Source organism: Brachyistius frenatus, unplaced genomic scaffold (genome assembly GCF_029030835.1).
Source record: "Brachyistius frenatus isolate BFR_SWC_R1_liver_20210118 unplaced genomic scaffold, ASM2903083v1 Contig_388, whole genome shotgun sequence".
In the NCBI taxonomy this organism is placed as follows: Eukaryota; Metazoa; Chordata; class Actinopteri; family Embiotocidae; genus Brachyistius; species Brachyistius frenatus.
The window spans coordinates 10,001-35,000 of NW_027210987.1; the positions used below are offsets into that span (position 1 = coordinate 10,001).

Sequence of the window (25,000 nt, forward strand, 5' to 3'; positions counted from 1 at the left end):
AAAGGTCCCCCCCCCCTTTTCTACACCTGGTCCCCTCTGACCTCCACCCCCACCCCACCCACCCATCTTCGCTGATTCAACCTCCGCCCGTTGTTTCTCTTTCCCCCTCATCTACTTAGGGAGCAGGATAAATCCATTGTTTGATGTGGCCTTTTCATTCGCTGGAGGAAAGTAGACAGGGAGGAGGGGGGAGGAGGAGGAGGAGGAGGAGGTGGGATTGCTTGAAGATGGGAGATAAAAGAGGAAAATTATTAGGGGTCGGTGGGGGGTGGAGGGGGCATATTTCCAATTTCTCAGAGTCTAAACAAACAAAACACTCGTTGTTTTTTTTTTAAAGTATTTTTGTTTTTAATAGACGAGTAAAATGTTAAAGGAAAAACTCTTTTTTTGGGGGGGGGGGGTGTTGAGGGGTTGAGGGGTTGAGGGGTTGAGGGGGGGTTGAGGGGTTAAGGGGGGTTCTGTCACCGAGTTATCCAGTAAAATGGCAGCAACTTGTTGTTTATCAACCAATTTAATTTGAAAGTGTGTATTCGCACAAAGCAAACCTCAGTCACTCCGATTCGAATCGATTCCCATCTGCTTGTATTGTGTACTCGACTCTCCGTCGTTCATTACTCACTTTTGGACATTTTCCGTCATCGGTTTACGAGCGTCGAGTCCCTCGGCAGCAATTTTCTAATCTATACAACGTCAGATGTTGAATAAATGTTTGTTGGAGGGTAAACGTGGTGTCAGTTCAGTAATCTATACAACGTCAGATGTTGAATAAATGTTTGTTGGAGGGTAAACGTGGTGTCAGTTCAGCGTCTTATTTAGCCGCAGGCTAACGTTAGCGGCCCTGCCGGCGCCACGTAGCAAGCTCGTTATCTAAATGCTCGTCAGCTGGTCGATTATAACGCCATCAAGCGATTTCAAAACTTACCCTCAGATCGAATCTTTGACAGAATAAGCGAGCAAACGTTTCACGAAGTCCGTTATTACAGGTAATTTAACCGGATATTATAATAAACGATTGCTCTACCAGATTAAAACAAAAACAAAACCACCAATACATTTAGTAAATAACCACGTATGTTTTGTTTTCAGCTAACCACGGCTTCGCTCCAAAGTTAATTTTGCGGTTTTATTTTTGTATTTTTTTTTTTCCCTTCGAGTTCCACAGTTTTGTTTTTGACGCTCTTATTTTGAAAAGCACCAGTTTGTTTTCCTGTCTGTGTGTTTGGCGGCAAACTGACGGCAGAACGTTTACGTTATTCGTCCGCTTCGCTACGATCGCAACCGACAGTTCGCTACTTCGGTTTAGTTTTTCTCCGAACGCTCCGATACGTCCGATTTAACGTAAGTACACACGAAAAACAACAAAAATCAGTCGGTAAAGACAACGAAATACTCACATTTAATAGTTATAACGCTACATATGAATAATTAAAGTGGTTTTAACTCTCGGATTCTTCAAACTGTTTTTTTCCGATGACTCAAGTTTGGGAAAATGTGAATCTTGGTTAATATACTGTAACTAAACTCAAAGAAATCTTTGAACCTTTAACTCAAAAACGCAAACAAACAGAAAAACCTAAAAGGAGCGTAAACTTAAAATTTGTGGAAAAAAAAACCCAAACACCGTAAATACCAAACCTCCCCATGTTTACCTCGCTAACACTTTAAAACGACATTCCTCAAATTTAAACATGTGAAAACCGTCTGTTGAACTTTTTCAGGTGTTTTTGTTTTTTTCTTCTTTCCTCTCGGTGTCAGTGTCGAACTGAGAAGGTGAATAAATACAAAAATAAGAAAAAGTGACTGACAGGTGGTACGACGTCCTAATTATGACAGGTTGGAGAAAAACAACGAACACGAGGCTCAGCGTGGAGGAAAAAGAAAAAAGAAAAAGGGGAAGCCGGAGTATCAAGATGGATTAATTGAGCCGTAAACCGATCGAGTCGCACGTCCAGATCAAAACCGTGATTGACAGTCGTTTCAGACGGGGAAAAAAAAAATCGACCAAGCTGGTTCTCATCCGGTTTGACATTTCATCCCCAGCTGTGGCACCTTTTGCTGTTATTCTCCTATTTTCTTAATATATTTATATATATATTTATATATAAAAGGGCAGAATGAGTGATGGTGTTGCCTGACCGATTAGCTGATTATAATTATAAATTAAAAAAAACACCAAAATGCGAGGGATGCAAAGGGGAAAATAAAAAAAAAAGGGTTGAGTCACGGATAAGGAAGCTTTTTCTTTTCAGAAAAGCAGCTCGACTGTCAGCGTGAAGGAAAACACAGATTAAGTGCAATTAAAAAGGATGAAAAAGAAGCTTTTTTTAGGGGGGTGGAGGGGTGGAGGGAGATCTGCATCACGTGGGAGTAAAAAAATAAATAAAAAAGGACGACAACTATAATGTAAAAAGCTTTAATTCATGCGGAAATTATTAGATTTGTTTGGAGAGGAAAAATAATCAGTATCGCATAATTAATTCGAGCACGATAAGCGAGTATTTCTAGAATGACAGAAAAAAAAAATATAATTAATTTCCTTGTTAACGGGCAGACGAGGAAACATCTACGCGCTGATTATCCCGCCGTTGTAAATACAGGACAAGTCGTCGTCGGGGTTCATTATCCGGGTCACGTGCCGCGTCGGTACGACGTTGTTGATTTGTTTTTTTTTTTTTTTTTTTTTTTTGTGCCCTACCGCGCGCCGGTTGATCTGCGCGTGTTAAATCTGCGAAAACGATCCGGAGACAAACAACACGGATCGTCGGCTTCGTTTACATTTCAATGCTTTCACAAAACAACGAGTACAAAAAAACAAACAAAAAAAACGCAGCGCAAGAACAGCTTCGTCACACGTGTGCTTATTGGTAACTATTCACGTCGTCGCGTATCAGATGGCAATAAAAAATAAAAAAAATAAAAAAAATAAAAAAGAAAAAGAGAAAGCGATAATCACAGAAGGCGTCGATGTCGGTGTTTAATTGTATTTTCAACGTTTTCACGCTTCTGTCAAAAAAAAACAACAACAAAAAAAAAAAACAGCGCCCACAAACGACGTGTTCCTGTGTGCACATTTGTTTTGTCTATTTTGTGTGTGTGTGTGTGTGTGTGTGTGTGTGTGTGTGTGTGTGTGTGTGTGTGTGTGTGTGTGTGTGTGTGTGTGTGTGTGTGTGTGTGTGACTGTATTGCTGTTTTTGAAACGATTAACTTTTTCCTTTTCTTTTTTTGTTTTTACTCTCCGAGGTCGACGTCCGAAGTTCTTCAGCTTCTCTTCTTTTTGTTTCTTCCCTTCGTCCACCTGCGACGCCGTGAGTAACTCGTCGGCCATCTGCCTCCTCGTTTCCTCTCTGGCCACGCGTTGCATTGTGTGTGTGTGTGTGTGTGTGTGTGTGTGTGTGTGTGTGTGTGTGTGTGTGTGTGTGTGTGTGTGTTTCTTGTTTTAAACGCGAGGCCTTTTCTTCACACGTTGCCTCCACGTGTGAAGTCCGTTACGAGTCGCGCGTCGCAGGTGAGAAAAGCCGACGTGTCATCTGCATCCTGTTTATTTATTTATTTATTTTTTTGCTGTTTGTTTGTCGAGCATCCGCAGGTGTGTGTGTGTGTGTGTGTGTGTGTGTGTGTGCGCGCTTCCTAAGTTTCTGTCTGTGTGTTTATAATCCAAGGCCATTCAATAGCACCGCATGGATCCATCCCATATCCCATGTCGCCATGGTTACCGGGGCCACTTATCACACGGGGTCCCGGCAGATCAAACAGGTGCGCATCCCGACGACGTCTCCCCCCCGACGACAGTTGCTAGGAACCTTTGTTTGCGAGCGACAGCACAGGTGCTCGTCGCCTAGCGGTGGAAAACCAGCAGGAAGCGTTTTAAAACGTTGTCTTGATGTCACGGTCTGAACTGGTGTGTGTGTGTGTGTGTGTGTGTGTGTGTGTGTGTGTGTGTGTGTGTGTGTGTGTGTGTGTGTGTGTGTGTGTGTGTGTGTGTGTGTGTGTGTGTGTGTGTGTGTGTGTGGTTTTGTACTTGGTGTTTTTTTGAGAAACAGTGTGAGCTTTCTGAGAAAGGATGTTTTTTTTCTATGATTTTGTGGGACATCACCTGGAATATATATATATATATATATATATATATATATATATTCATATATATATATGTATCCCAAGATAACAGTAGACTTCGGAGAGATTGCGATTACCGAGCAGCTCCGAGAGAAACGGCATCGTAGATTCCGATATTGGTCTAAAAATTATATGACGCCGCCCCTTTTCTGTAGCTTAGCCCCGCCCACTTTAAAACCCGTGAGAAGATTGCGTCAATATATAGAAACTTCGAAAGAGGAAAGAAACCTTCACGAACTTTTGAGGGACAGAATTTTTTTGTAGTAAAATGGTCATTATCTCCATCCTCTTATCAACCCCCTCCCTCCACCCTCCCCTCCCCCACCACCCTCCCTCCACTATCTAACAAACCTGAAAGGACAAACATCCCCCCCCCCCCGCCCCCCGTCCTCATCGCATCACTTCCTCTGATAATAAGATGATTAATATTGACAGGAAGCACTTCTCCGTCTTGTTCAGTTCAGCTGGTTGAGTCTTACAAGTGTCTTCACAAATCCATATTGACAAGCAGCGGGTGGAGGGAGGGGGGGTGGAGCCCCTCCCCCCACCTCCCCCCACCTCCACCACCACCTCCACCCACCTTTATTTTTACACCGAAATTACTGCCGGCCGACGGGATCCGAACTGCGTTTTACACCTGATGTGATTTTCATTTATTTATTTATTTTTGTCCTCGATTTGATGGCGACGTTATTGTCGGCCGTAGTTTGGCGACCAGCTGCGAGTCGGATAAAAGAAAAAAAACAAAAACACAATCTTCCAATAAAAGATTCGGCCTCAGTCCTCCTTCACCTTTTCCGTATGTCGCTCATTTCGACTTTAATACCTCCGTCGCACCTTTATTCTCTCACCCCCCCCCCTCCCCAGTTTCCCTCCTCTCCATTGCACCTCTCTTACACCACTTCCTCCTCCTCCTCCTCCTCCTCTTCCTCCTCTTCCTCCTTTCACCACATCACTTTCTTTTTTCTCCCCCCCCCCTCGCCTCTCTCCAGCTCACCTTCCCTGCTGCTCTTCCAGCAACAGCCCCCCCCTCCCTCCCTCCCACCACCTCCTCCCCCTCTCTGGCTGCTTCTTCCCCCCGCGGCGAGCTCTGGTCGGAGGCCATCGGTGTTCAGGATGCTCCTCGGTGAGAGGTCAGCGGTCCGGCTGCTTCCTCTGTTCTCCCCTTCAGCGACTCTCCAAACCGTGACTGTAGATCACAGACTCCTTCATTCACTCTTCAGTAGGCTGCCAAAGGGTTAAATATATATATATATATACACAGTATATATATATATATATATACATATACTTCTCATATTATTTTAGACAGCTCTGTTTCATATTCCTTTATATCCGTCCCGAAATGCATTTGCAGCATTTTTATAAACTCCATCGGCGTGATGACGGCACACCGTCGGCGCCGTTGTTTCTCCGAGCGAAGACCTCGTCTTTTGTTTTTTACGCCGAGCGTGTCACAAATTGGATGTTGTTGCTTCTTTCTTTTTCTTTTTCTTTTTTCCCATCCCTCTATTTATGTCTCTGAAGAGAATAAACAAAAAGCCTGTGATATTTTCGCGATGTTTTTTTTCGCCCAACGGAGAATAAAAGAGCAATTTGTTGTAACGATTATCGATCGTAATCGAAATTGCTCTACGAAGGCAAAAAAAAACAAAAAAAAACAGTAATTAAAGCGCCGATTTAGTTAAAGCCACAATAGGCTTTTTTTTTTTTAAACCTTTAAAAAGAGAAAACAAGTAAAAACCAAACAACTAACACCTGGCGCTAATTTGTCCGCCGTTTTGTTTGATTGTCTTTTTATTGAGTTGAATTCCGATGTTGTTAATAATTGCGTTGCATTGATAAGGCAGCGGCTGAATATTATCGTGAAGAAGAAAAGAAATATCAATCAACTAGCTTCGTTGTGCTAAAAGCTAACTTGCTAACCGGAGATTAAAAAAAAAACCCAAAAAACAGGCTAGCTAGTTTCACGTTATTCAATTCATCAATTTGAACACTTTGACGTCGTAATAATCGAGTTTGTTGGACGACCACCAGATAAACTACCTCCTAGCTGCCGTTGACGCAGATTCTTATTTCAGTTGTTTTCACGTGACTTTTTTTGGAGGGCGTGAAGTTACATTTTTTTAAAGAAACAAAAGCATTAAAGACGGAAACTGAACCGAAGAGGCATCGAGTGAAGGTTTTTACGTCTCGTTACGCAGTTTGGTTTCCCAACGCCAGTCGAAGGTGTTTTTTTTTTAATTTTTTCAACTCATCCTCACGTCGCCGATTAATCGTAAACCGATTCGAAACCCACGTTTTCCAGTCACGAAGAGACGAGAGCGAGCCGTCGACTTAATTCCCGAATTTATTAATTCACACGCTGATTTGTTTAAATGTTCTTTGGCACAAAAAATAAAATTCATCACAATATAAAATGATCTTTTTAGAATTGCAAATCGTTAATGGACGCCGGTGGCCGAAGGAAAAGGAGGACGGAAGAAAAGGAGATGAAATCTGTTCGGTCGCCGGGCGGATGGTGGAAACGTGTCGTCTTGGACGACGGCGCTCTTCAGAGAATTCCTTTTTCTAATTCTCCGACAGACGCAGAGGGAGCCGAACACATGGACCTCCCCCTCACACCAATTACCGCAACGAGCAAATGAAAGGCTGTGTCCCATCAGGGCCGCCGTAGGGGGTAGGGGGGGGAGAGTGGAGGAGGTGTTGGAGGAGGTGGTGGGGGTGGTGGTGGTGGTGGAGGGGGGTCGGGGGGGGGCTTATACATAATTGCCCTCCTCCCTCTCCATAAACACACACATACATTACCAACAATCATCTGTTGGGCGCGTTGTCGATTACTCGTTCAGATTTGCTCTCCTTCTCCATCTCCTTCTTCTTCTCCTCCTCCTTCTCCATCTCCTTCTTCTCCTCCTCCTTCTCCTTCTCCTTCTTCTTCTCCTCCTCCTCTCTCCTTCTCCTCCTTCTTCTCCTTCTTCTTCTCCTCCTTCTCCTCCTTCTTCTTCTCCTCCTCCTTCTCCTCCTTCTTCTTCTTTTCTGTCTCCATTTCTTCTCTCCTGCTGTTTCTCCATCATCATGCCATCTCACCCACTCTGCAGATTTTGATCCCTCCTCCTCCTCCTCCTCCTCCTCCTCCTCCTCCTCCTCTTCCTCTTGAACTGTCACCATGCTCAGTGACATCACCCCCCCACCCCCACCCCACCCCCCCACCCACCGCCACAATAATAGCAGTCACAATATGTAGAGCGAGTCGGCGGGGTCGGTCGGTATTATTTGCAGCTTCACGACATCCAAAAAATGTGAAAGATGTTGACTGACTTTTTAAAATAACTAATAATGCTGCATATTAAAAAAAACAAAAGGCATTTTACTTTTGGATTTTCTTGCACACAATTTAACACCACAGACTCCTGAACTGAAGGGAAAAAAAATTCAACCGGAAACCTGAAAACCCAACTTTTCCCGTCTTAATGCGGCGGCTCGGCTCTCTTAAATATAAAAGTGTAAATGTTGCGAGAGCTGCCGAAGGCCGGCCGGCCGGCCGCGTCTTCTCGCCGCCGCGTCTCCGCAGGCGAATTGAAGTCAACCGCAGGGCGACCGCTAACGATCGGCCTGAGGCGACCCTCCGCGGGGTGCCGGCTCTCGCTCGCCCGCAGCCCGACCTGGTCTTTAAGGTTGGAGAGAGAGAGAGAGAGAGAGAAAAGCAACTTTAGAAAGAAGAAGAAGGAAAAAAAAAATAGGATGTATGGAGGTGATGGCGGGCGGACGAATGACCCCCCCGGGTGATGAGATGGTGGACCGCCACGCTGTGCAGGAAGTAAGCCACGTTTGCTCACTTCCGCTCAGTGGACATTATACACCCCCCCCTCCCCCCTCCCACCCACCACCACCACCACCACCACCACCAGCTCCGAATTCACTAACACAGAATCGATACAAAGCAGGTGGAGCAGGAGGTGGGAGGAGGAAGAGGAGGAGGAGGAGGAAGAGTGTGAGAATAGAGAGCGAAAGAGAAGACAAGTGAGGACATGAAAAAGGAAAAAGGAAGGAAAATAAGATAAAACAAAATTTAAAAAAAAAAAAAGGGACAGAAGATGAGAGGAAAAGGAGCAAAAGACCAAGAAGGTAATGAGGAAATGAAATTTAAAAAGGATAAACAAAGAAAGTGGGGAGAAGATTTATAACGTGGATTCTCACCGAAATGATCATTTTTACAAAAGTAAAATCTATTTTCCCCAAATTGATTTCTGGAATTAAATCTACAGAATTAGAGGAAACCTTTCCGAAAGAGAGATGTTGTTGTTATTGTTGTTGTTGTTTTTTTGGTCCGTTCGTTGAACGTTTGTGTTTTTTTAATTTTATTTGTTGTTTTGTCTTTTACCTCCAACAACTGCGTCGTAAACAGCCGGTCAACTCCAGAGATGGTTTCTGCCCTCGTGGCATTTTCAAGAGGTTTTAACACGAGTTCGGCCTCGGATATAAAAAAAAAAAAGAAAAAAAAGAAATAAAAAAAGGGAGGCGAGCGTTCAAGGCTCCGCCGGTCAGACGTAATGTTCTGCATTAACGCCGGAGAGCATCCCGAGCTTCAGAGCAAGAAATACAAAAAACAACCTGCAGGTTTATTGGCCAATGATGTTTTAATCAGAAGGTCAACAAAACAAAAACAAAAACCACAGACGGACGTTTTCTCTCCCTTTTAGTGTGTTTTCCAGTTTGCGGATGTTTTAATGTGAAATAAATCAATAAAATGAAGCAAAAAGAAAACGGCCAAACAAAACGTCTGAGTTGGAGCGTTCGTCGTTTCCGATAACAGCGATTGACTTGGTCAACGTTTTCCTTCCGTATCTGCGCGGCTCCGTTTCTATAAAAGATGCCGGCCGCCGCCTTCGGAGCGGATCGAGATGAAGCCCTCGGCTCTGGAGAGCTTCTCCGTCTGCGTGTCGTTAACGTGAAATCTTTTAACCTATTTTGAAAATTCATCGTCGCGCGCGGCCGGTTTAATGATTTGATTAGCTTGCCGTACATGTAAAGGGGGAAATGATTCACGTCGGACATGATGGGATACGATTAAAGACTCTTTCTTTCTTTCTTTCTTTTATTTTCCACTGTATAAGAATTACATTTCACTAACAGGCCTTGACAACCTAATTGAACATTAGTCTAATATAGAACATTACCAGAAGAGAAAATGAAAGCCGGCCGTCCTTGAACACGCTCGTCAGCTTCATTGTTGAACGTCACCGTCTTCTTCCCGGTTATTTCTCTCTCTTCGGGGGCTCTGAGTGAAAAGACCTTCATCCCAAAGTGGAGAACATCATTTCAGCCGCGCTCTAATGACATACAACTATTCAGCGGTCCAGAGAATAATAATAGTCCCCAAACCTCTCGCCCCTCCGAGCTTTTCAATCCGGCGAGTCTGAGTACCGTCGGCGACCCGAGTCGTCCAGAAAGACCAGAGAGACGACAGATAGCTAGTAAGTTATGGGGGGGGGGGGGGGGGCGTTATTTATTAATATGCTTTTTTTTTTTAATGTGAGAATTAGAAGCAGGCTGCAGCCGATCCCTGGAACGTGTCGGCGGGTTTAACCGGGCGGTCGCCGATCTTCGGTACCCCCAACCCGGCGGCTCGTCCTGAGTACTGAGGAGAGAGAGAGAGAGAGAGAGAGAGAGAGAGAGAGAGAAGGAGAGCGAGCGGCGGGGTCTAATGAACTCGTAGCTGTCACTCACCCGCTCGGCGCCGTGACCCGGACAATGCAGCCGGCGGAGGTTTTTTTTTTTTTTTATGGGCGCGTTGCCTCGCGGCATTGTGCGTGACAAAAAAAAAAAAAAAAAAAAATTCAACGGCTCCTGTAACTGAAACTCGGCGGGGACGGCAGCTGTCACTCCGAGCATTGTCGGGTCTTGACAGGCGGCCGCTGACGAGGCCATTGTTGAATGGCGGACTCGCGCGGCGCGGCGCCGTGCGGAGGCGGCGCGGGTTCAAAACCCGCCAGAACAATCGAGGTGCGAAGCCGCGGCGAGTCCGAAAGAGGATCTCCTTTTAGTTAATCGTTAAAATAATCAGTTGTAATAAGACTTAAATGTTGGATTTGGTCGGATGACGGAAAATCAGACCGCATGTAAGTTTAAAACGTCGTCTTGTGAAAGGATCTTTTTGAAGTTTGCTCGATCGTTGGGGTAAAAATATTCCAGTTAAAAACCTTCGCTGGAACATTTTGTCATGTTTGCTTCAGATTTTCCAGTTTGACTTCTAATTTATCCATATTTTTATTAAAAAAGAAAAACTAACGGGTCATTTTTATCTATAGTTAGAAAGCCTTTCCTTAAAAAAAACAAAAAACAAAACAGTACAGATTCGGGAAAACACTTAAAAAACAACAAACCCAAACCAGATCTTTTCCCTAAAACCCCGACTGTGTTTTTTTGAAACTATCGTCCAGTGGAACGACGTTTATTTTACACGTACGACACGTCGAAAGAAAAAAAAGCACACAGTCAAGAGATAGAAGATGAAGATGATATCGTACGTCTCCGTCCAGGAAAATACCGACAGCACGCTACAATTTATTTTATTTTTTTTGGTATAAACTCTGGACATCGTCCTGACTTTTTCCACACGTGTAGCAGGTCGTCCACTCAAGTTAACAAACAGATAATTATGCCTAAAAACAGCTGAACTAAAGTTAACGAGCTAAAAATGCTAACAACGCTAACAACCCTCCGACGCCATCATTAAAGGGGGAACTCGAGGACTTACCACGGGTTGGGTTTTTTCAATTTGTTTTTTGATCTCGAACAAACTATCGTTCTCGCAAAAACGGTCCAGAATTTATGATTTATTATGAATCCGTTCGTCCTCTTGTGGTTTCGGACATCAATCACGCGTGTCGGCGGCGAGAAGGAGAATTAGTTACTTAATTCCTGGAAGACAAAAGAAGAGGGTTCCTCAGAGAGATGAGGTTGGGTTGTTTTGGGTTTGTTTTTTTTCCTGCCGCCGTAGATAAGATATATATTATAGATAATATCAGAAATATTCAAATTATACATTTAACAGCTCAGCAGCCGCGAGTCTGTCGCTCGTTAACGGGCTTCAGACCGACGTGTGATTGGATCCTCTGGTGCCTCGACTCCGAAGGGCGGAGGGATGTGAATGGAAAGGTAGTGTGTGTGTGTGTGTGTGTGTGTGTGTGTGTGTGTGTGTGTGTGTGTGTGTGTGTGTGTGTGTGTGTGTGTGTGTGTGTGTGTGTGTGTGTGTGTGTGTGTTCTCTCTCTTCAGGTCTTAAGAGCTCTTATCCGCAGCACTCCCCGACCCCGCCGGTCATTTCATCTACTTCCAAATGTCACCGTGTCACCGACCTTTGTTGAGATCGGCAAAAAGGGCAGCAGTGTGTGTGTGTGTGTGTGTGTGTGTGTGTGTGTGTGTGTGTGTGTGTGTGTGTGTGTGTGTGTGTGTGTGTGTGTGTGTGTGTGTGTGTGTGTGTGTTTCAGGGCTTGACAGACAAGAAAAAAAAAAAGAAAAAAGGTCACAGAGACCAAAAGCTCTCCAAATTGATAACTGTTTTGCTCCGCCGCTCCGGCACTTCCTCCGTCGCATTAAAAAAAAAAACAAAAAAAAAACGTCCACCCGGTGCAAAGATGGCCGTCATTAGACGAGGAAGTCTTCCCGACCTTCGTGGAAACGGTTAATTAAAGACGAGCGACTCATTCAATCGAAGCTTTGAGAAAAAAAAAAAAAAAAAAAAACAGTCCACGAAACATTAGAAAGGTCACCGAAGCCGGCGAGAGAAATAAGCGTTTTTTGTTGGTTTTTTTTGCCGTGAAAGATTAATAAAATAGACGAGCGGCGGCCGAGAGGTCGGCGAGGCCGACGGCGGCGATATTAACAGGAAATGGGACGGAGCGGCGACACCGCAGGCCGCCTCCCGCTAAACAAGCCATCATCGTTCATTTACAGGATATTTGTCATTCGCAACACAAACCGCAAACGGTTATCTCGCCGCTTTATTCATCCGCACTTTCCTGTCTTTCTTTTTTTCTTCACTCTTTTCCTTTAATTTCCTCTTCCTCCTGTTTTTGTTCCCTTTTTCTTGTCATTTCCTTAATCAGTTATTTTTTCTTTCTGCTCCTCCTTTCCTGGCTTTTCTCCTCTTTCTCCTGGTTTTCTGGCTGAGTTTCAATCTTCCTTCCTTCCTTCCTTCCTTCCTTCCTTCCTTCCTTCCTTCCTTCCTTCCTTCCTTTTCAACACCTTTCTCTTTCTTCCTCTCTATTTCTTCTCTTTTTTTCCGTCTTTAAACTTCTTTTTCCTTTAATGTCCTTCCCTCTCCTTCACTTTCCTTTCCTTCTTTTTCCTTTTCTTTCAATTCCTTTCCCCATTTTCAATTTCCTTTCCTATGCTTCAACTTTCCTTCCTTTCCTTGTCTTTTACTGGTTATTCATCCTTTCCTTGCAACTCATTCTACATTTCCTTTCCTTTCCTCTCCCTGAGTTTCCTTTCCTTCTTTTTCCTTTCCTGGTCCTTTGCTTCCTTCTCCTTCCTGTCCTTCAATTTTACATCATTTCTTTTACCTTTCACTGTTCTTGTTCCTTCCCTCGCAACTTATATCACCTTTCCTTTCCTTTCCTTTCCTTTCCTTTCCTTTCCTTTCCTTTCCTTTCCTTTCCTTTCCTTTCCTTTCCTTTCCTCCTGACCTTCCCTTCCCTCCTCTTCATCCTGCCGAGATCCGTCTTTATTGGTAGAACTTTACAGAACCAATACCAGGAGATTAAACTAGTGTCCTTTTCCTCTTTCTGTTATTAAAAACAGCCCCTCTGTCACATTTGCTCGTCTTCCTCCGTCTGGTTTTTTTTTTTTTTTTAGATCTCTACTCGACGCTGCCGTTTTTTTTGTGTGTGTTTTTTTTACAGCGGCGTTGGGATTCACGCTGAAGCAGCCAGACTGTTTGTGTCTCATCATCCTCACCACCGCCACCATCATCATCCTCACCACCGCCACCATCATCATCCTCACCACCGCCACCATCATCATCCTCACCACCGCCACCATCATCATCCTCACCACGGCTCCCTAAATGAATTCATCGAGGTCGCTTCATCTCTCCCGCAGTATGTTGTTTCCTCCTGTCGCCGTCAACACGTGCAAATCCAAAGTGCCTTAATGTCCCTCGACGGTTTTTGCACCACGTTTGATGAATAAGAAAAAAAAGAAAAAAGAAAAAAAGAAACTGATTCTCGTAATGAATGCGACGAAATAAAGTGCCAACACGTTTAGGTCGGTCGTTATGCGGCGTCAAGTGCATGTGTTGATGTGATTAAAGGATGAATAAACATCCTCTCTTTGCATGAACGATCCTTCATGTTTAAATGAGTTGTTACATCTTCAGTATTTTTTTTTTTCCCCCACAGATAAAAACCGTGTGACACAGTGTGGAAGACTAGTGATTTTGTTGTTGTAAATTGACGTTTTTGACAACAAGTCACAGTCTACCTCAGTGTTTCACGCCCGAACGCCCTTCCTCACCCCATTTTTCTTATTTTGTAGTCTTCCTCGTTAACATCTACAATCAGCAAAACAGGTTTGACTTTTCGTCTTCGTTCGTGTGTTTCGTCAATGATTGTATTAGAAAACTGATAATCCTCAAGATGTGAGTTTTGGTTTGAAACGCATGTGAACTGTCGGTAGCGGCGAAAAACGTCTTAATGATCCGGCTGGTATCACACCGATCCACCAGAGGGCGCCGTGTCAGAGTCACGTTTTGTCACGGAGAGGCGTGAAAAGTACACGCATGTACGACGGTAGGAAGGAGACCGGCGTTCGAGTCCGGGAGGAAGCAACGTGAGGTTTTTCTTTTAAGTACAGTACTTACGTAACGTAACGTATTTATCTTACGAGTCATAATTTAAGTAACTTAAGGGACATACGTAAAAGGAGTATTACTTATTTTAGCCCAGACCGTGATCTGTTCCTAACCCGAACCATTTCCCAATCCGGATTCGGTGCCTAAACCCGAGGCACTTTATTGTTTCATGCTGATCTGAGGCGAAAGGCGACTCTGACGCAGTGCCCTCTAGTGGACTGATGGGTGTAAAACACTTTTTTTTTGTAATAATACCAAGTTGTAAAAATAAAAACATGTAAATCAGTAAGAGCATGGAACATACTTTGCCAGACAATCGCTGTGGCTCCACTGGTACCAACGCAATTACGTTTTCCTTTTCAAAATTTAGAAAATGTTGACATGGTTACGGTGAATTCTTGCGTTATGGCCACGGATGTGTTTTGTAAGGTCACAACGACCTTTGACCACTAAATTCGAATCAGTTCATCTTTGGGACCGAGTGAAGGTTTGTGCCAAATTTGAAGAAACTCCCTCGAGGCGTTCCAGAGATAAAGAACGTCGGACAACCCTGAAAACATTATGACTTCGGCCAAGAAGAAGAAGTGAAGAAAAGAGTTTGATATGATCAAATTAACTTTATTTCAATCCTTTTTTCCCCGAAAATGTTTTTCCAGAAATGCTCATATCTCAAATGTGTCTCCTGGAAATGAAGTTCCTAAACAAATTGTTTTTCCCCTTTTACGTTTAGGTGAAGCATAGTTGCTTTTCTACACTACATTCGCAAAGCATTGGGATTTGTTGGGAGGATGTTGGGGTGGATGGAGGGTGGACAAAGCCGACACGGGAAAAGATTGTCGATTTGATTAAACATATTTAAACATGTGTCTCGAGACTTTTTCTGTGTTGAACTAAACCGCAATCTTCAACAAATAAAAAGTTTAACGTTGTCAGCGTGAGATTGGATATTTTGGTCAAAATTAAATGTAGATACACTTCGTGTGAGTTTCATTTCCGTTGCATCAAATTAGAGTTGCAGCTGTATAATTTTTTCAAACAGGTTCAATGACGTCAGAGTCACCGACTCGTGCTTTCCAAGTCTGTTATTTACTCTAATTTATAGTTTTTATGAAGCAGAAGTGGAAGCTGGAGGTTTTTTTCTGACTTTGTCCCGATGGTGAAGACAAGAAGGCTTTTTTTTTTTGTATACATTTTCATTTCTCCGGACCGAGTTGAAGATGTTTTTAGGTGGAATATATTTTTAAATGAGAGTTTATTTATTGATTTTGTTTTTACTTTTTCAATTATTAGAAAATGTCTTGTTGCAGTTTGAATTCACGTCATCAATCCAGCTGATAACGACTTTTTTTTTTCGGGCTCCTCGTGGGTCAACTGATACTCGTGGTCTCGTCAGTTATCTTCAAAACATATCAACGATTACAGTTCAGTTGCGCAGGAACCGAATTTCTCGGTTTTACTGAGCTTTAGCGGCGGCTTCAGTTTCATCTTGACCCCGTAAATACTTCTAGACCGTCCACCGTCTCGTTTCTTGTCCCGGTAAATACTGAAAACATTCTCTAGTTGTGCACGTGCAACCTCATTTTCTTTTCCTGATTCTGAAACTGCGCTTATATGTGCAAATCTAGACATTTGTAAGAGCGTATTTCCCGTTAAAGCTGCACGACCCAAACATTTCCTCGTCGAACGGTGTCGTCGGAAAAAAAAAAAAAGTCAATTGTGCCTTTTCTCGTTATTTGCCGTCACCTCTTGTAACATATGATTTTTTTTTTTAATTTTTTTCCTGCTGTATACATTTTTTAACTTGTACCTGAAAATAATAAATAAAAAAAGGTGAGAGCCTTGTAGCCTTGTGTCGTGTGTGTGTGTGTGTGTGTGTGTGTGTGTGTGTGTGTGTGTGTGTGTGTGTGTGTGTGCGCGCTCATTAAACGTTCTGCGTGCTGCATATTCTGCCTCATTGTACATCATCTCAGCCGGACTCCCGACGGCGGCAATCAATTCAATCAGCGGCGCTTATGAAGCCATTACAATCTGGATGAGAGCAGGCTGGGTCTCCATCCTACCCCCCACCCCCACCCCCACCCACCCACTCTCCAGAGTAATTACTATTTAGTCGAAAGCCAAAAAGGAAAAAAGCTGGACTGACTAATAAAACGCATCGCCCTAATGACTCGCATGTGACTATGAATATGCATCGCAGCGATTGGGGCAATAAGGAGTGGGCGGTTTTTTTTTTGTGTGTTTTATGTTTACAACCCCACCTCCCCCCTCCTCCTCCTCCTCCTCCTCCTCCACCACCCACCTCTGAGAACGCTATGGCACGTTGCCATGGTGACCAACGTGTACCATAGCAACCCCCCCCCTTTATGTATTTTGCTTCAGGCCCAATTGTGAAGGCCAGAGGGTCTTGAGGATGGAGGGCGGTCGAACATGCGATGTTGGAAATGTTCAGCTCTCAACTCGCGCATAATTAAAGGCTCAGGTGGGAAGACGGGGGAGGTGGGGGGGGGGGGGCGCTTTTTTTTTTTTCCAAGAGTGCGTTTGAACCGTTGACCTCCAGGACGACCAGCGTGTCGCTCAACTTGGGAGTCCGAGAAGGCCTCCGAGAGCCACGTGTGTTTACCGCTTGGTTTGTTTTGTTGTTATTGTTTTTGTTTTTTTAAACCCCCCTCAGCATCCACTTAAAAAAACGGTTTATCCGCCCCCCCACGAGGCAGACGAAACCCGCATCCAGCAAACCGCTCGTGTACGATCGGTGGAGTCGAACGGGTTAAGCTTACTCTTTGTTTACGTGTTTCTCTGTTCGGCTACAAGGACGCGTAAAACCCTTTTACACAGTGGAGCACCCACTTCCCTCAGCAGCCTTGACCCCGGCATCCACAGGGGGAAAAACACACACACATTACCATACCGAGTTGTTGCAGATTTCAAAGCCTCGACAGACTTTAAATTTGTGGGGTTTTTTTTATGTGTAAAAAAAATATATATAAATATCCAAAATGTGTCTTAATCCAGGTAGGAAAAAAACGGTGCAAAAAGAAATCTGAGTTTGGCGTTAAACTTCTATATTATGTCCGTTTTGTTGGCTCTCTGATTTTGCGTTACGATAAATGAAGTCGAGGATTTGAGCCAGTTTTATTTAAACCCGTGTTGCACATTTAAACACATCATACGTCGACCAAAGTGCTGCACAACAGAATTCAAAGACACCAGATATAGAATTAAATCAAATTAGGGCCATTAGAAAATAAATGAAGCAATAAAAAAAAACTCAACAAAAAGACATTATAAATAACCATTAAAGAGATTTTCTTTTAAATATTAAGTTAAAGCAACATCTGAACGTGTAAATAAACGGTCACAATTCTTTAAAAGGTGAAATACAACTAAAACAGCTAATAAGATTTTTATTTTTGTGCTCAAAAAGTCTTCATTTATGCACCTTCATCATCACGGTGAGTTCGACAGCTTGAAAACAATTAAATTCAGGAAAAGATATTCCATAAGAGGATGAGATCTAATATCTAACCTCCAACTGCGTGTATATGTCTTTATTTAAAACTTGAGTATAAACGTGTTGATCTGAGTGTATCTGATGTGTTCTTCAGCCTCTTTCTGCCCTCTGCTGGTCAAACGCTGTAAAACATCCCAGAAATATAATCTGTATACGTGTCACAAACTTGTTATTCAGACCTGTTCCAGCACATAAACTGAACTTTGTTCTGACATCTTCAGTTCACAGAGACCAGACAAAATAATCTCACAGCTACTTTTAATTATTGATTCGCAGCAATTTTATTCACTTCGACTTCATTTTTCTTCTGTTAGAATAGTTTTAGTATTATGGATCTTAAATTAATTAAAAAAAGTCTGAAACCGGCCGGCTGCTCGGCAACATGCGGTCCGTCCAAAGTACAGCAGTGATAATAAGGATAAATAAAGCCAGAATTTACTGTAAACACTTATTTATTGGATTATTAGAGTAGTACAGGTACGTTTTTGAAGTTGAAAGCGATAAAGACCGACGTCAGCTGTTGTTCAGTGAAGAACCAGCGCGTTTATTTTTTATTTAAAATTTATTTTAGGACATTTTTTCCAATAATCAGTGAAGGTGAACAGCTGATTCATCACAAGATTACTTTAATATTTTTGTTAGATGCAACTTGTTTATTATTTGCAGTGGTGGTAAAAGAAGTCAGATCAAATACCCAATACCTCTGAAATTGTTTTCGTTTACACATAAAAGTACTGTCAGCAAAGTGTACTTAAAAGTATCAAAAGTAAAAGTACTCATAATGCAAAATGTCGAAACGATCTTATATAAATTATTATATACTGTTGAATTATATAATCGCCATGTAAAAAATGCATATAAAACAAATTGATAATATTTTGTGTGTAAAATTTTGACATAAAGTAACTTTAGCTGTGAAATAAATGCAGTGAAGTCAAAGTTAAAAAAAAAATGTCCCTCTGATTTGTAACATTGTGTGGAAATACTCGAGTAAACTAATGAAAAAAAAAATAGAAAAAAAAGTAAAGTAAATTCAGTACTTCAGCAAATGTCAACTGTATTTTCAAAATGATAATCTGAGGTGTTTAAAATGATTTAATTTCAAGAAGCAGAATGTCGTCATGTCTGGATAAATAAATAGAAAAAAAACACCAAATAAAAACAGGAGATCAATCATATGCTTATGGGTGTATTTTAATAAAAATAATTCTGTCAAAATTAAACAGAATACAATATTTCTTCTTTTTTTTAACATGTTTCCAGTACATAGTTGTTTTTTTTAATCAATTATCATTTTTCCTTTTTTTTTTTATATTGTTTTAAAGGTTTAAAAGTCATGCTAAGTAGAGGGGTAACTCATTTCACAATTTTTTTTTTAATTTTTTTTTTTTACATTTTTCTTTTTTCTGCTAAAACTCAAAAGTCAAAATATGAAATCAAAATCCATGACAAGTCAAAAAATTTTGTGCACACCTCGAAAAAAATCCCATCGCCTCGGAGACTGTTCCCGTCTTTCCTTTCCTAAAAAAACAAACAAAAAAAAAAAAACGCTCACTGATCTCGTCAGTGGTTTGTCTACGCGGGGGGGTGGGGGAGGGAGAGGGAGGGAAGTGGGGGGGGGGGGGGGTGTAGGAAAAGGTTGCGTGGAAAACGGCGCTAAGACGCGGCGCCCAGGCTCAAAACACAAAAAGGACAGCTGGGCGACTCGTTCCCTACAAGGTGTGTAACAGAAGTTGTTGTTTTCTAGAGTGTGTAACAGAAGTCCTTTACAGCTGTTGTGTGTGTGTGTGTGTGTGTGTGTGTGTGTGTGTGTGTGTGTGTGTGTGTGTGTGTGTGTGTGTGTGTGTGTGTGTGTGTGTGTGTGTGTGTGTGTGTGTGTGTGTGTGTGTGTGTAGTTATTAGAATAGTTCGTACTATATAGCAGAAGGTGTTTATATAAAAAAAAAAAGAAAACCAGCTGGGTAAAAGGTTTGACCACATTTGACCCCCACACTTGCAAAAAAACAAAAACAAAAAAACAACAACAAAAAAACAAAAACAGCACATCTCACTTCATCAGGAATTAATAATAATCAGACGTAAATTCTCCTTATGAACAGAAATATACAGTTTCAGGGCAAAAAGCCACGAGACGTTTGAAATGAAGCGGGTCATGAGATAAAGCGGCGACGAGCTCGTGGCGTCCCGTGACGTCCAGACGAAAAGAAAAAGGTCGTCATCAAAACCCCATAAAATGATGTGAAGGAAAGTCGCGTTTAGAGTTGGAGGTTGTTGTTGTTGTTGTTTTTTGCCTCTTTTACGTAAACGATGCTCTCGACTTTTAGAAATAAACAACCGTTACAATGGCGTTAAAATAAAATGACTAAATTCGATTTTGAGGGAGACGTGTTTTATATTAAAATCTAAATAACAAGACGTTATGAAATAAATCATTTTTTTCCAGTGAGTGAAATCAGCCGCCGGATGATTCGCTAACTTACGATGAAGTCAGTCGCGGGCTAAAGTTAGCGACTCACTTACTACGTAGCAGCTGATGAGTTTTTGTTGAGATTGTTTTTGCTGGTTTGAAACTCGTCGGCTGGAAGACGGCTAACAAACAGACCAGCTGGAGTTAGCCAGCTCGGTCTCGTCAGCTCAGCTTCTAACTTGCGAGGAAGCTTGTAAGCTAGTAAATGAAGCTAATTGACCTTTTTTTCACGGCGGACATTTTGACGTGTCGCAGGTTTGATTAAATCTCATTTAAATGGTTTGAAACAGAACTGACGACGAGCAAAATGTAAAAACAAAAGAGGAGGGAGGGCAGCGCTGGAACTCATCTCAGAAAAACCGCCAGTTTTACTTCTGCAGATATTGACGGTGTTTTTTTTAAAATTTATTTCATAATGTCTGATTTATTTAATTTCTGGATTCTGTACAAAGTGGCTGAAAGTCTGACGACTTGTTTTGTTTTTGCTAATCTGACTCCGAAAAACAAAGAAGTAACGACACAAACAATACGTGTTGACTCGTGTGTGTAAATCTCATCGCGGCCAAACCGAACAATAAATAATATATATATATATAGATATATAGATCTATATATATATATATTTTTTTTTAAACACCTTTTGTTTTCCATCACTGTTAAAGTTCGGATTGTAAATCAGTTCCGGGATGAAGTTGAACTTTGAGCTCAGTTTGAAATCAAAAATGAAAAGAAAAGACTTTATTTAATTATCACCTGAAAAGTACCGACACCTCCCCGTTTTGGCAAAAATGACTTCACCCCCTTTTTTAATTTGAAACTGTAAACGCAGCATCACCTTGAACGCAGCATGTCGGGCTGTGGAGGACGTAGGAGGAGGACAAACTCAAATAAAACAACTCAAGACTGCAGTAACGAGCTGACTCGACTTGTTCTTTTTTCAAAGCACAGTGGCGCTCGTTAAGTCTGACTTTGATACCAATTTTCTCAACGAGTTGAGGAAGTGGGGGGGGGGGGCGACACCTGCAACCACCTCACTGATTGGTCGACGGCGCGGTTGTTACTCGGTCAAATTAAATCTGCGACACCTCCAATGTTTGAAAATTCAACCCCCCGGTTCCTGTTAGTTTTTTCTTTGTGTTTTAAATGATGTTATTTTGATGCTCTTTTTCAGGATGTATTTTGTTCTTTGGTTAAATAACCTGTTATTTGCTATTTTACTAAAAAATATGACTTCTGCTCAAAATACAGCCACGTTGTACCTTTCTGGTACAATTTGAGATCCCTAGTTGTTGTTGTTTTTTAAACTGTTTTTTAGTGAGCTGTGACCGGAGCTAACGATGCACTCGAGAACAATAAGGTGTTATATCTTATTAAAAAAAGAAGGATGAAATGCACCTCAGGGTTTTTTTAGGTAGGACGGCCTCCACAGGTGTGTGGGGGTGGGGTGGGGATGTGTGGGTGGGGAGGGTGGCGGGTGGGGGTGGGGGGGGGGTCACTATCAGTGGTCCAGTGATATGGTGAACGACAGTGAGAGCAAAAAAAAAAAAAAAATACTGATCGTAGGCAATCAAAAATCCACCCATTAAAAATAACAGAAGTAAAAGAATAATTTAAAAAAAAAGGGGAATTACAATTTTGTGTTTTTGTCCAGGATGAGCACAACAAACTGACACAAAAAAAAGGAACTTAAAAAAAATTATTAAAAAAAAACAGAAAACAAAATGCTAGATAAACAATATAATAATTAATTATCTTTAAATAGTGTCACACATTTCTTTATTTGATAATACTAAAATTAAAAAGGAAGCTTTCTTCTCTCTCTCTCTCCTCCGTCCGTCCGTCCGTCCATCCTCGGACAGCCAAACGCACCAATCACACGCTCTCTCTCTCTCTCTCTCTCTCTCTCTCTCTCTTTCTCTCCTCCGTCGCCATGACAACTACCTGCTTGGACATGCCTTCTTCTTCTCAGTGCTACTTTAACATTAACCTGTGGAGAGACGGGGACGATGCTGCAGGTCAGGGGACGAATGAACGAACGCACGAAGCAGTTCGAAGACAATAACATACAAACAATAAATAAAAAGAGGAAATTTAAAGAATATTTAATTTGTTTTGTTTTTCTTTTGGGAGGGGCGCGTTTACTGTTCAGAAACAATTTCCGATCACAAAAATAAAGGTTTCTTATTTTCCAAGAGCACCAGTGTTTGTTTTTTTCCTCACCTGGACCTGGGCTAGTGCAAAAAGTTGTCTACTCTGGCGAAGGAGCAGGAACCGGACCGGACCCGAGCCATGAGCTGAACGCACTCGGTGGCCTGGCCCAGCGCCAACATCAGCGGCGGCTGTTTAGGCAGATTTTGGGACTCTGGAGGAAAGAAAAACAAACAAACACATGAAACAAGAGAGAAGTGGGCATCGTTTTTTTTTTTTAAAGAATATATATTAAAAAAATAATAATAATAATGTTCTCTCCGATTTAATTCGTTTCAATTATAATTTACTGACTTTTACTCTTCAAAAAACCAGCAGATAATCAATAATTATTATTATTTGTTTTTTACCCAGGATGGCGCTGTTGAGTGCGGAGCAGAGCGACTCTCTCTGCGTCGGGTCGAGCTGCTGGCCAACGGGGCAGCTCCAAGGGTCGGAGTACGCTAGCAGGCTGAACGCATCCTACACACACACACACACACACACACACACACACACACACACACACACACACACACACACACACACACACACACAGTCAGAGTCAGACTGTATAGTCTTTGAATGCATTCTGGGAAATGAAGTTTGGAAACTCAGCAGCGATTGAATAGAATAAAAAAAAAAAAAAAGAGACAAAACTAGATGAAATAAGACAAAAAAAAGTTTGTATGTGCAAAATGACAAGCTTCTGCCCCCTGGTGGTCAAATATTAGAAGGAGAAAACATTCACCTGACTGAAATAAAACATCCATGAGGGGTTGAATTTGTTGTGGAGGTTTTGCTTTCATGAAAACAAAACAAAATGAGTATAACATCTGTAAACTGTTTTTTTTTTTAAAGAAACAACAAAGAACCTTTGTGGTACCAGAACCGGTTCTATCATTTTTCCAGGAACTCACATTGACAGATTTATTAAATGATTTCTGACACTTTGAGTCTTTTAGTTGTTCGTTCAGGAGGAAAAACGTATCTCTTTATCCAGGCGTCAAATTAAAAATGATTAAAAAAAATGGCCATTATCTATTTTATTCAGGCGTTTATCATATTGTCTATTTCTCTTTTAAAATGTTCACGTCCCTCTTGATTGTTTTTATTCACCGTTGTCTTCCATCTATTGCATCTCGTTTAGATTGATTTAATTTATTTTTATTGGTTTTTCTTGTTACTTTTTCACCATTTTTATTTCTCGTGCATTTAAACGGTCTTATTTCAGCTTGTAAAACATGATTGACGGCGCTGTGTGAATAATATTTAAGTGTGTGTGTGTGTGTGTGTGTGTGTGTGTGTGTGTGTGTGTGTGTGTGTGTGTGTGTGTACCTGGAGCATCTTCTTGTGCGTGGCGTTCTTGCCGTACTCGCGGCACAGCTGCTCGTTGAGCGCCTGCAGCTCCCGTCCGAACTGGATCATCCTCTCCGTGGCCGCCTGGTTCCCGCCGCAGAGCTGTCGGCCGTTAGTGCAACCCTCGTCTGCGGGGCGACACGCAAAACGCACACGTGCAGGAAGAGTTAAACAACACGCGCGCACGCACACGCACACACACACACACACTGTACAAACATCCTGCAAAAAAAAAAAATTAAAAATCAAGAGGCAAATAAAAGAGCAAAGAAAAAGAAAAAAAAGAGTGTGAAGTTGTTGGTATAAGTGTAGGTTTTTTCCGTGTGTGTGTGTGTGTGTGTGTGTGTGTGTGTGTGTGTGTGTGTGTGTGTGTGTGTGTGTGTGTGTGTGTGTGTGTGTGTGTGTGTGTACCCGTGACCCCGTTGCCGATGCTGTTGTCGTCCGGCTGAAGTATCTCTTCGTGTTTGTACGTGCCGTTCATGATCCGCGCCGAGGAGCCCTCCACGACCCCGTTGGTGTAGTGCTCCGCTTCGATCTCCATCTCACTGTCACTGGTGACACACACACACACACACACACACACACACACACACACACACACACACACACACACACACACACACACACACACAAAACGTCATGAAGAGAAATATTTTATGGCATTAAATTATTGTCTGATTTTCAATCCAGTCAGAAACATGCTGCTTTTTCCCCCTCATTAAACCGACTCAGAGGAGCTCCATCAACACGCCGTACTGTGTTGCTCACCGTGAACCGCCCGAGGCCTGCAGATCCCTCTGCATGTGCGCAGCGTACGAAAACGAACGCTCTGCAGCCGGCTGTTCTCGGTAATTGTTTTATTTGCTTACAGCGATTACATATTAATGCCTTCAAAACGACTGCGGCGATGATTTATTGATGATGGAGCTTCCCTAGTGGCTCGTTTAACGATCAGCTGTCAACAGAACAGAAGATGATGCATCGTGTTGTGGACGCCGACAGCCTGCGTTGTGGGTGTTGTATATTAACTGGATGGAAACCAGAGTGGCTTGAACTCGAGCAGCAGCGACGGTTTGGAGCAGGAAGTGACCATATTTGGGAAAAATGGGGGGGATGAAGGGGGGATGAGCGAGTGGTGGATCTGACTCGATCTGATTGGAAACCTGACGATACTACGTCCCACCCACCGATCTGTAACCTGACTGCACCACAGGCCTGTCAATCAAACAGACACGCCCCCAAAAACAGGTCTTCTTGAATCTTCTTTTCTAATGAATGAGGGATTATTTTCAGATGGACCTCCAGAAAACTAAGAAGAAGGAGTGACTTTAGCTAACAACACCGAGATAACTGATGGACACATTTTATTCACTTTGGATTTGATGAGAGAAGTTGAATGGGAGTCTATGGAGCCGGAGGCTTTTTGGAGCCGACCTCTAGTGGCACTCGCTGGTATTGCAGCTTAACACACTTCTGCATTGGCCTCATTTTTCAAAACTGGAAGCTACG

At 42.4% G+C, this 25,000-nt stretch overlaps 1 protein-coding gene and 1 long non-coding RNA gene across 4 annotated transcripts in view; one reads left to right on the forward strand and one right to left on the reverse strand.

Annotated features, from left to right (window-relative positions):
- Positions 1–18,654: 18,654 nt before the first annotated feature.
- Positions 18,655–25,000, reverse strand: part of ranbp10 (RAN binding protein 10) — a 27,794-nt gene continuing 21,448 nt past the window's right edge. The window contains exons 11-16 of one of the 3 annotated variants that reach the window (XR_011312303.1): positions 23,903–24,042; positions 23,471–23,619; positions 22,504–22,615; positions 22,166–22,307; positions 21,887–21,932; positions 18,655–18,999 (exon numbers count right to left, since the gene is read on the reverse strand). Coding sequence is in view for 2 of the 3 variants with exons in the window: in XM_069724653.1 (XP_069580754.1) it covers positions 22,177–22,307; positions 22,504–22,615; positions 23,471–23,619; positions 23,903–24,042 (532 nt within the window). In the remaining variant the exon portion in view is untranslated. Of the gene's footprint in view, positions 19,000–21,122; positions 21,933–22,165; positions 22,308–22,503; positions 22,616–23,470; positions 23,620–23,902; positions 24,043–25,000 lie in introns of those variants that run through there. The other 2 variants (XM_069724653.1, XM_069724654.1) reach the window with 2 other exon arrangements.
- Positions 19,122–19,431, forward strand: LOC138636591 (uncharacterized). Its single transcript, XR_011312304.1, has 2 exons — positions 19,122–19,275; positions 19,374–19,431. It is a non-coding gene; the product is annotated as an uncharacterized lncRNA (long non-coding RNA).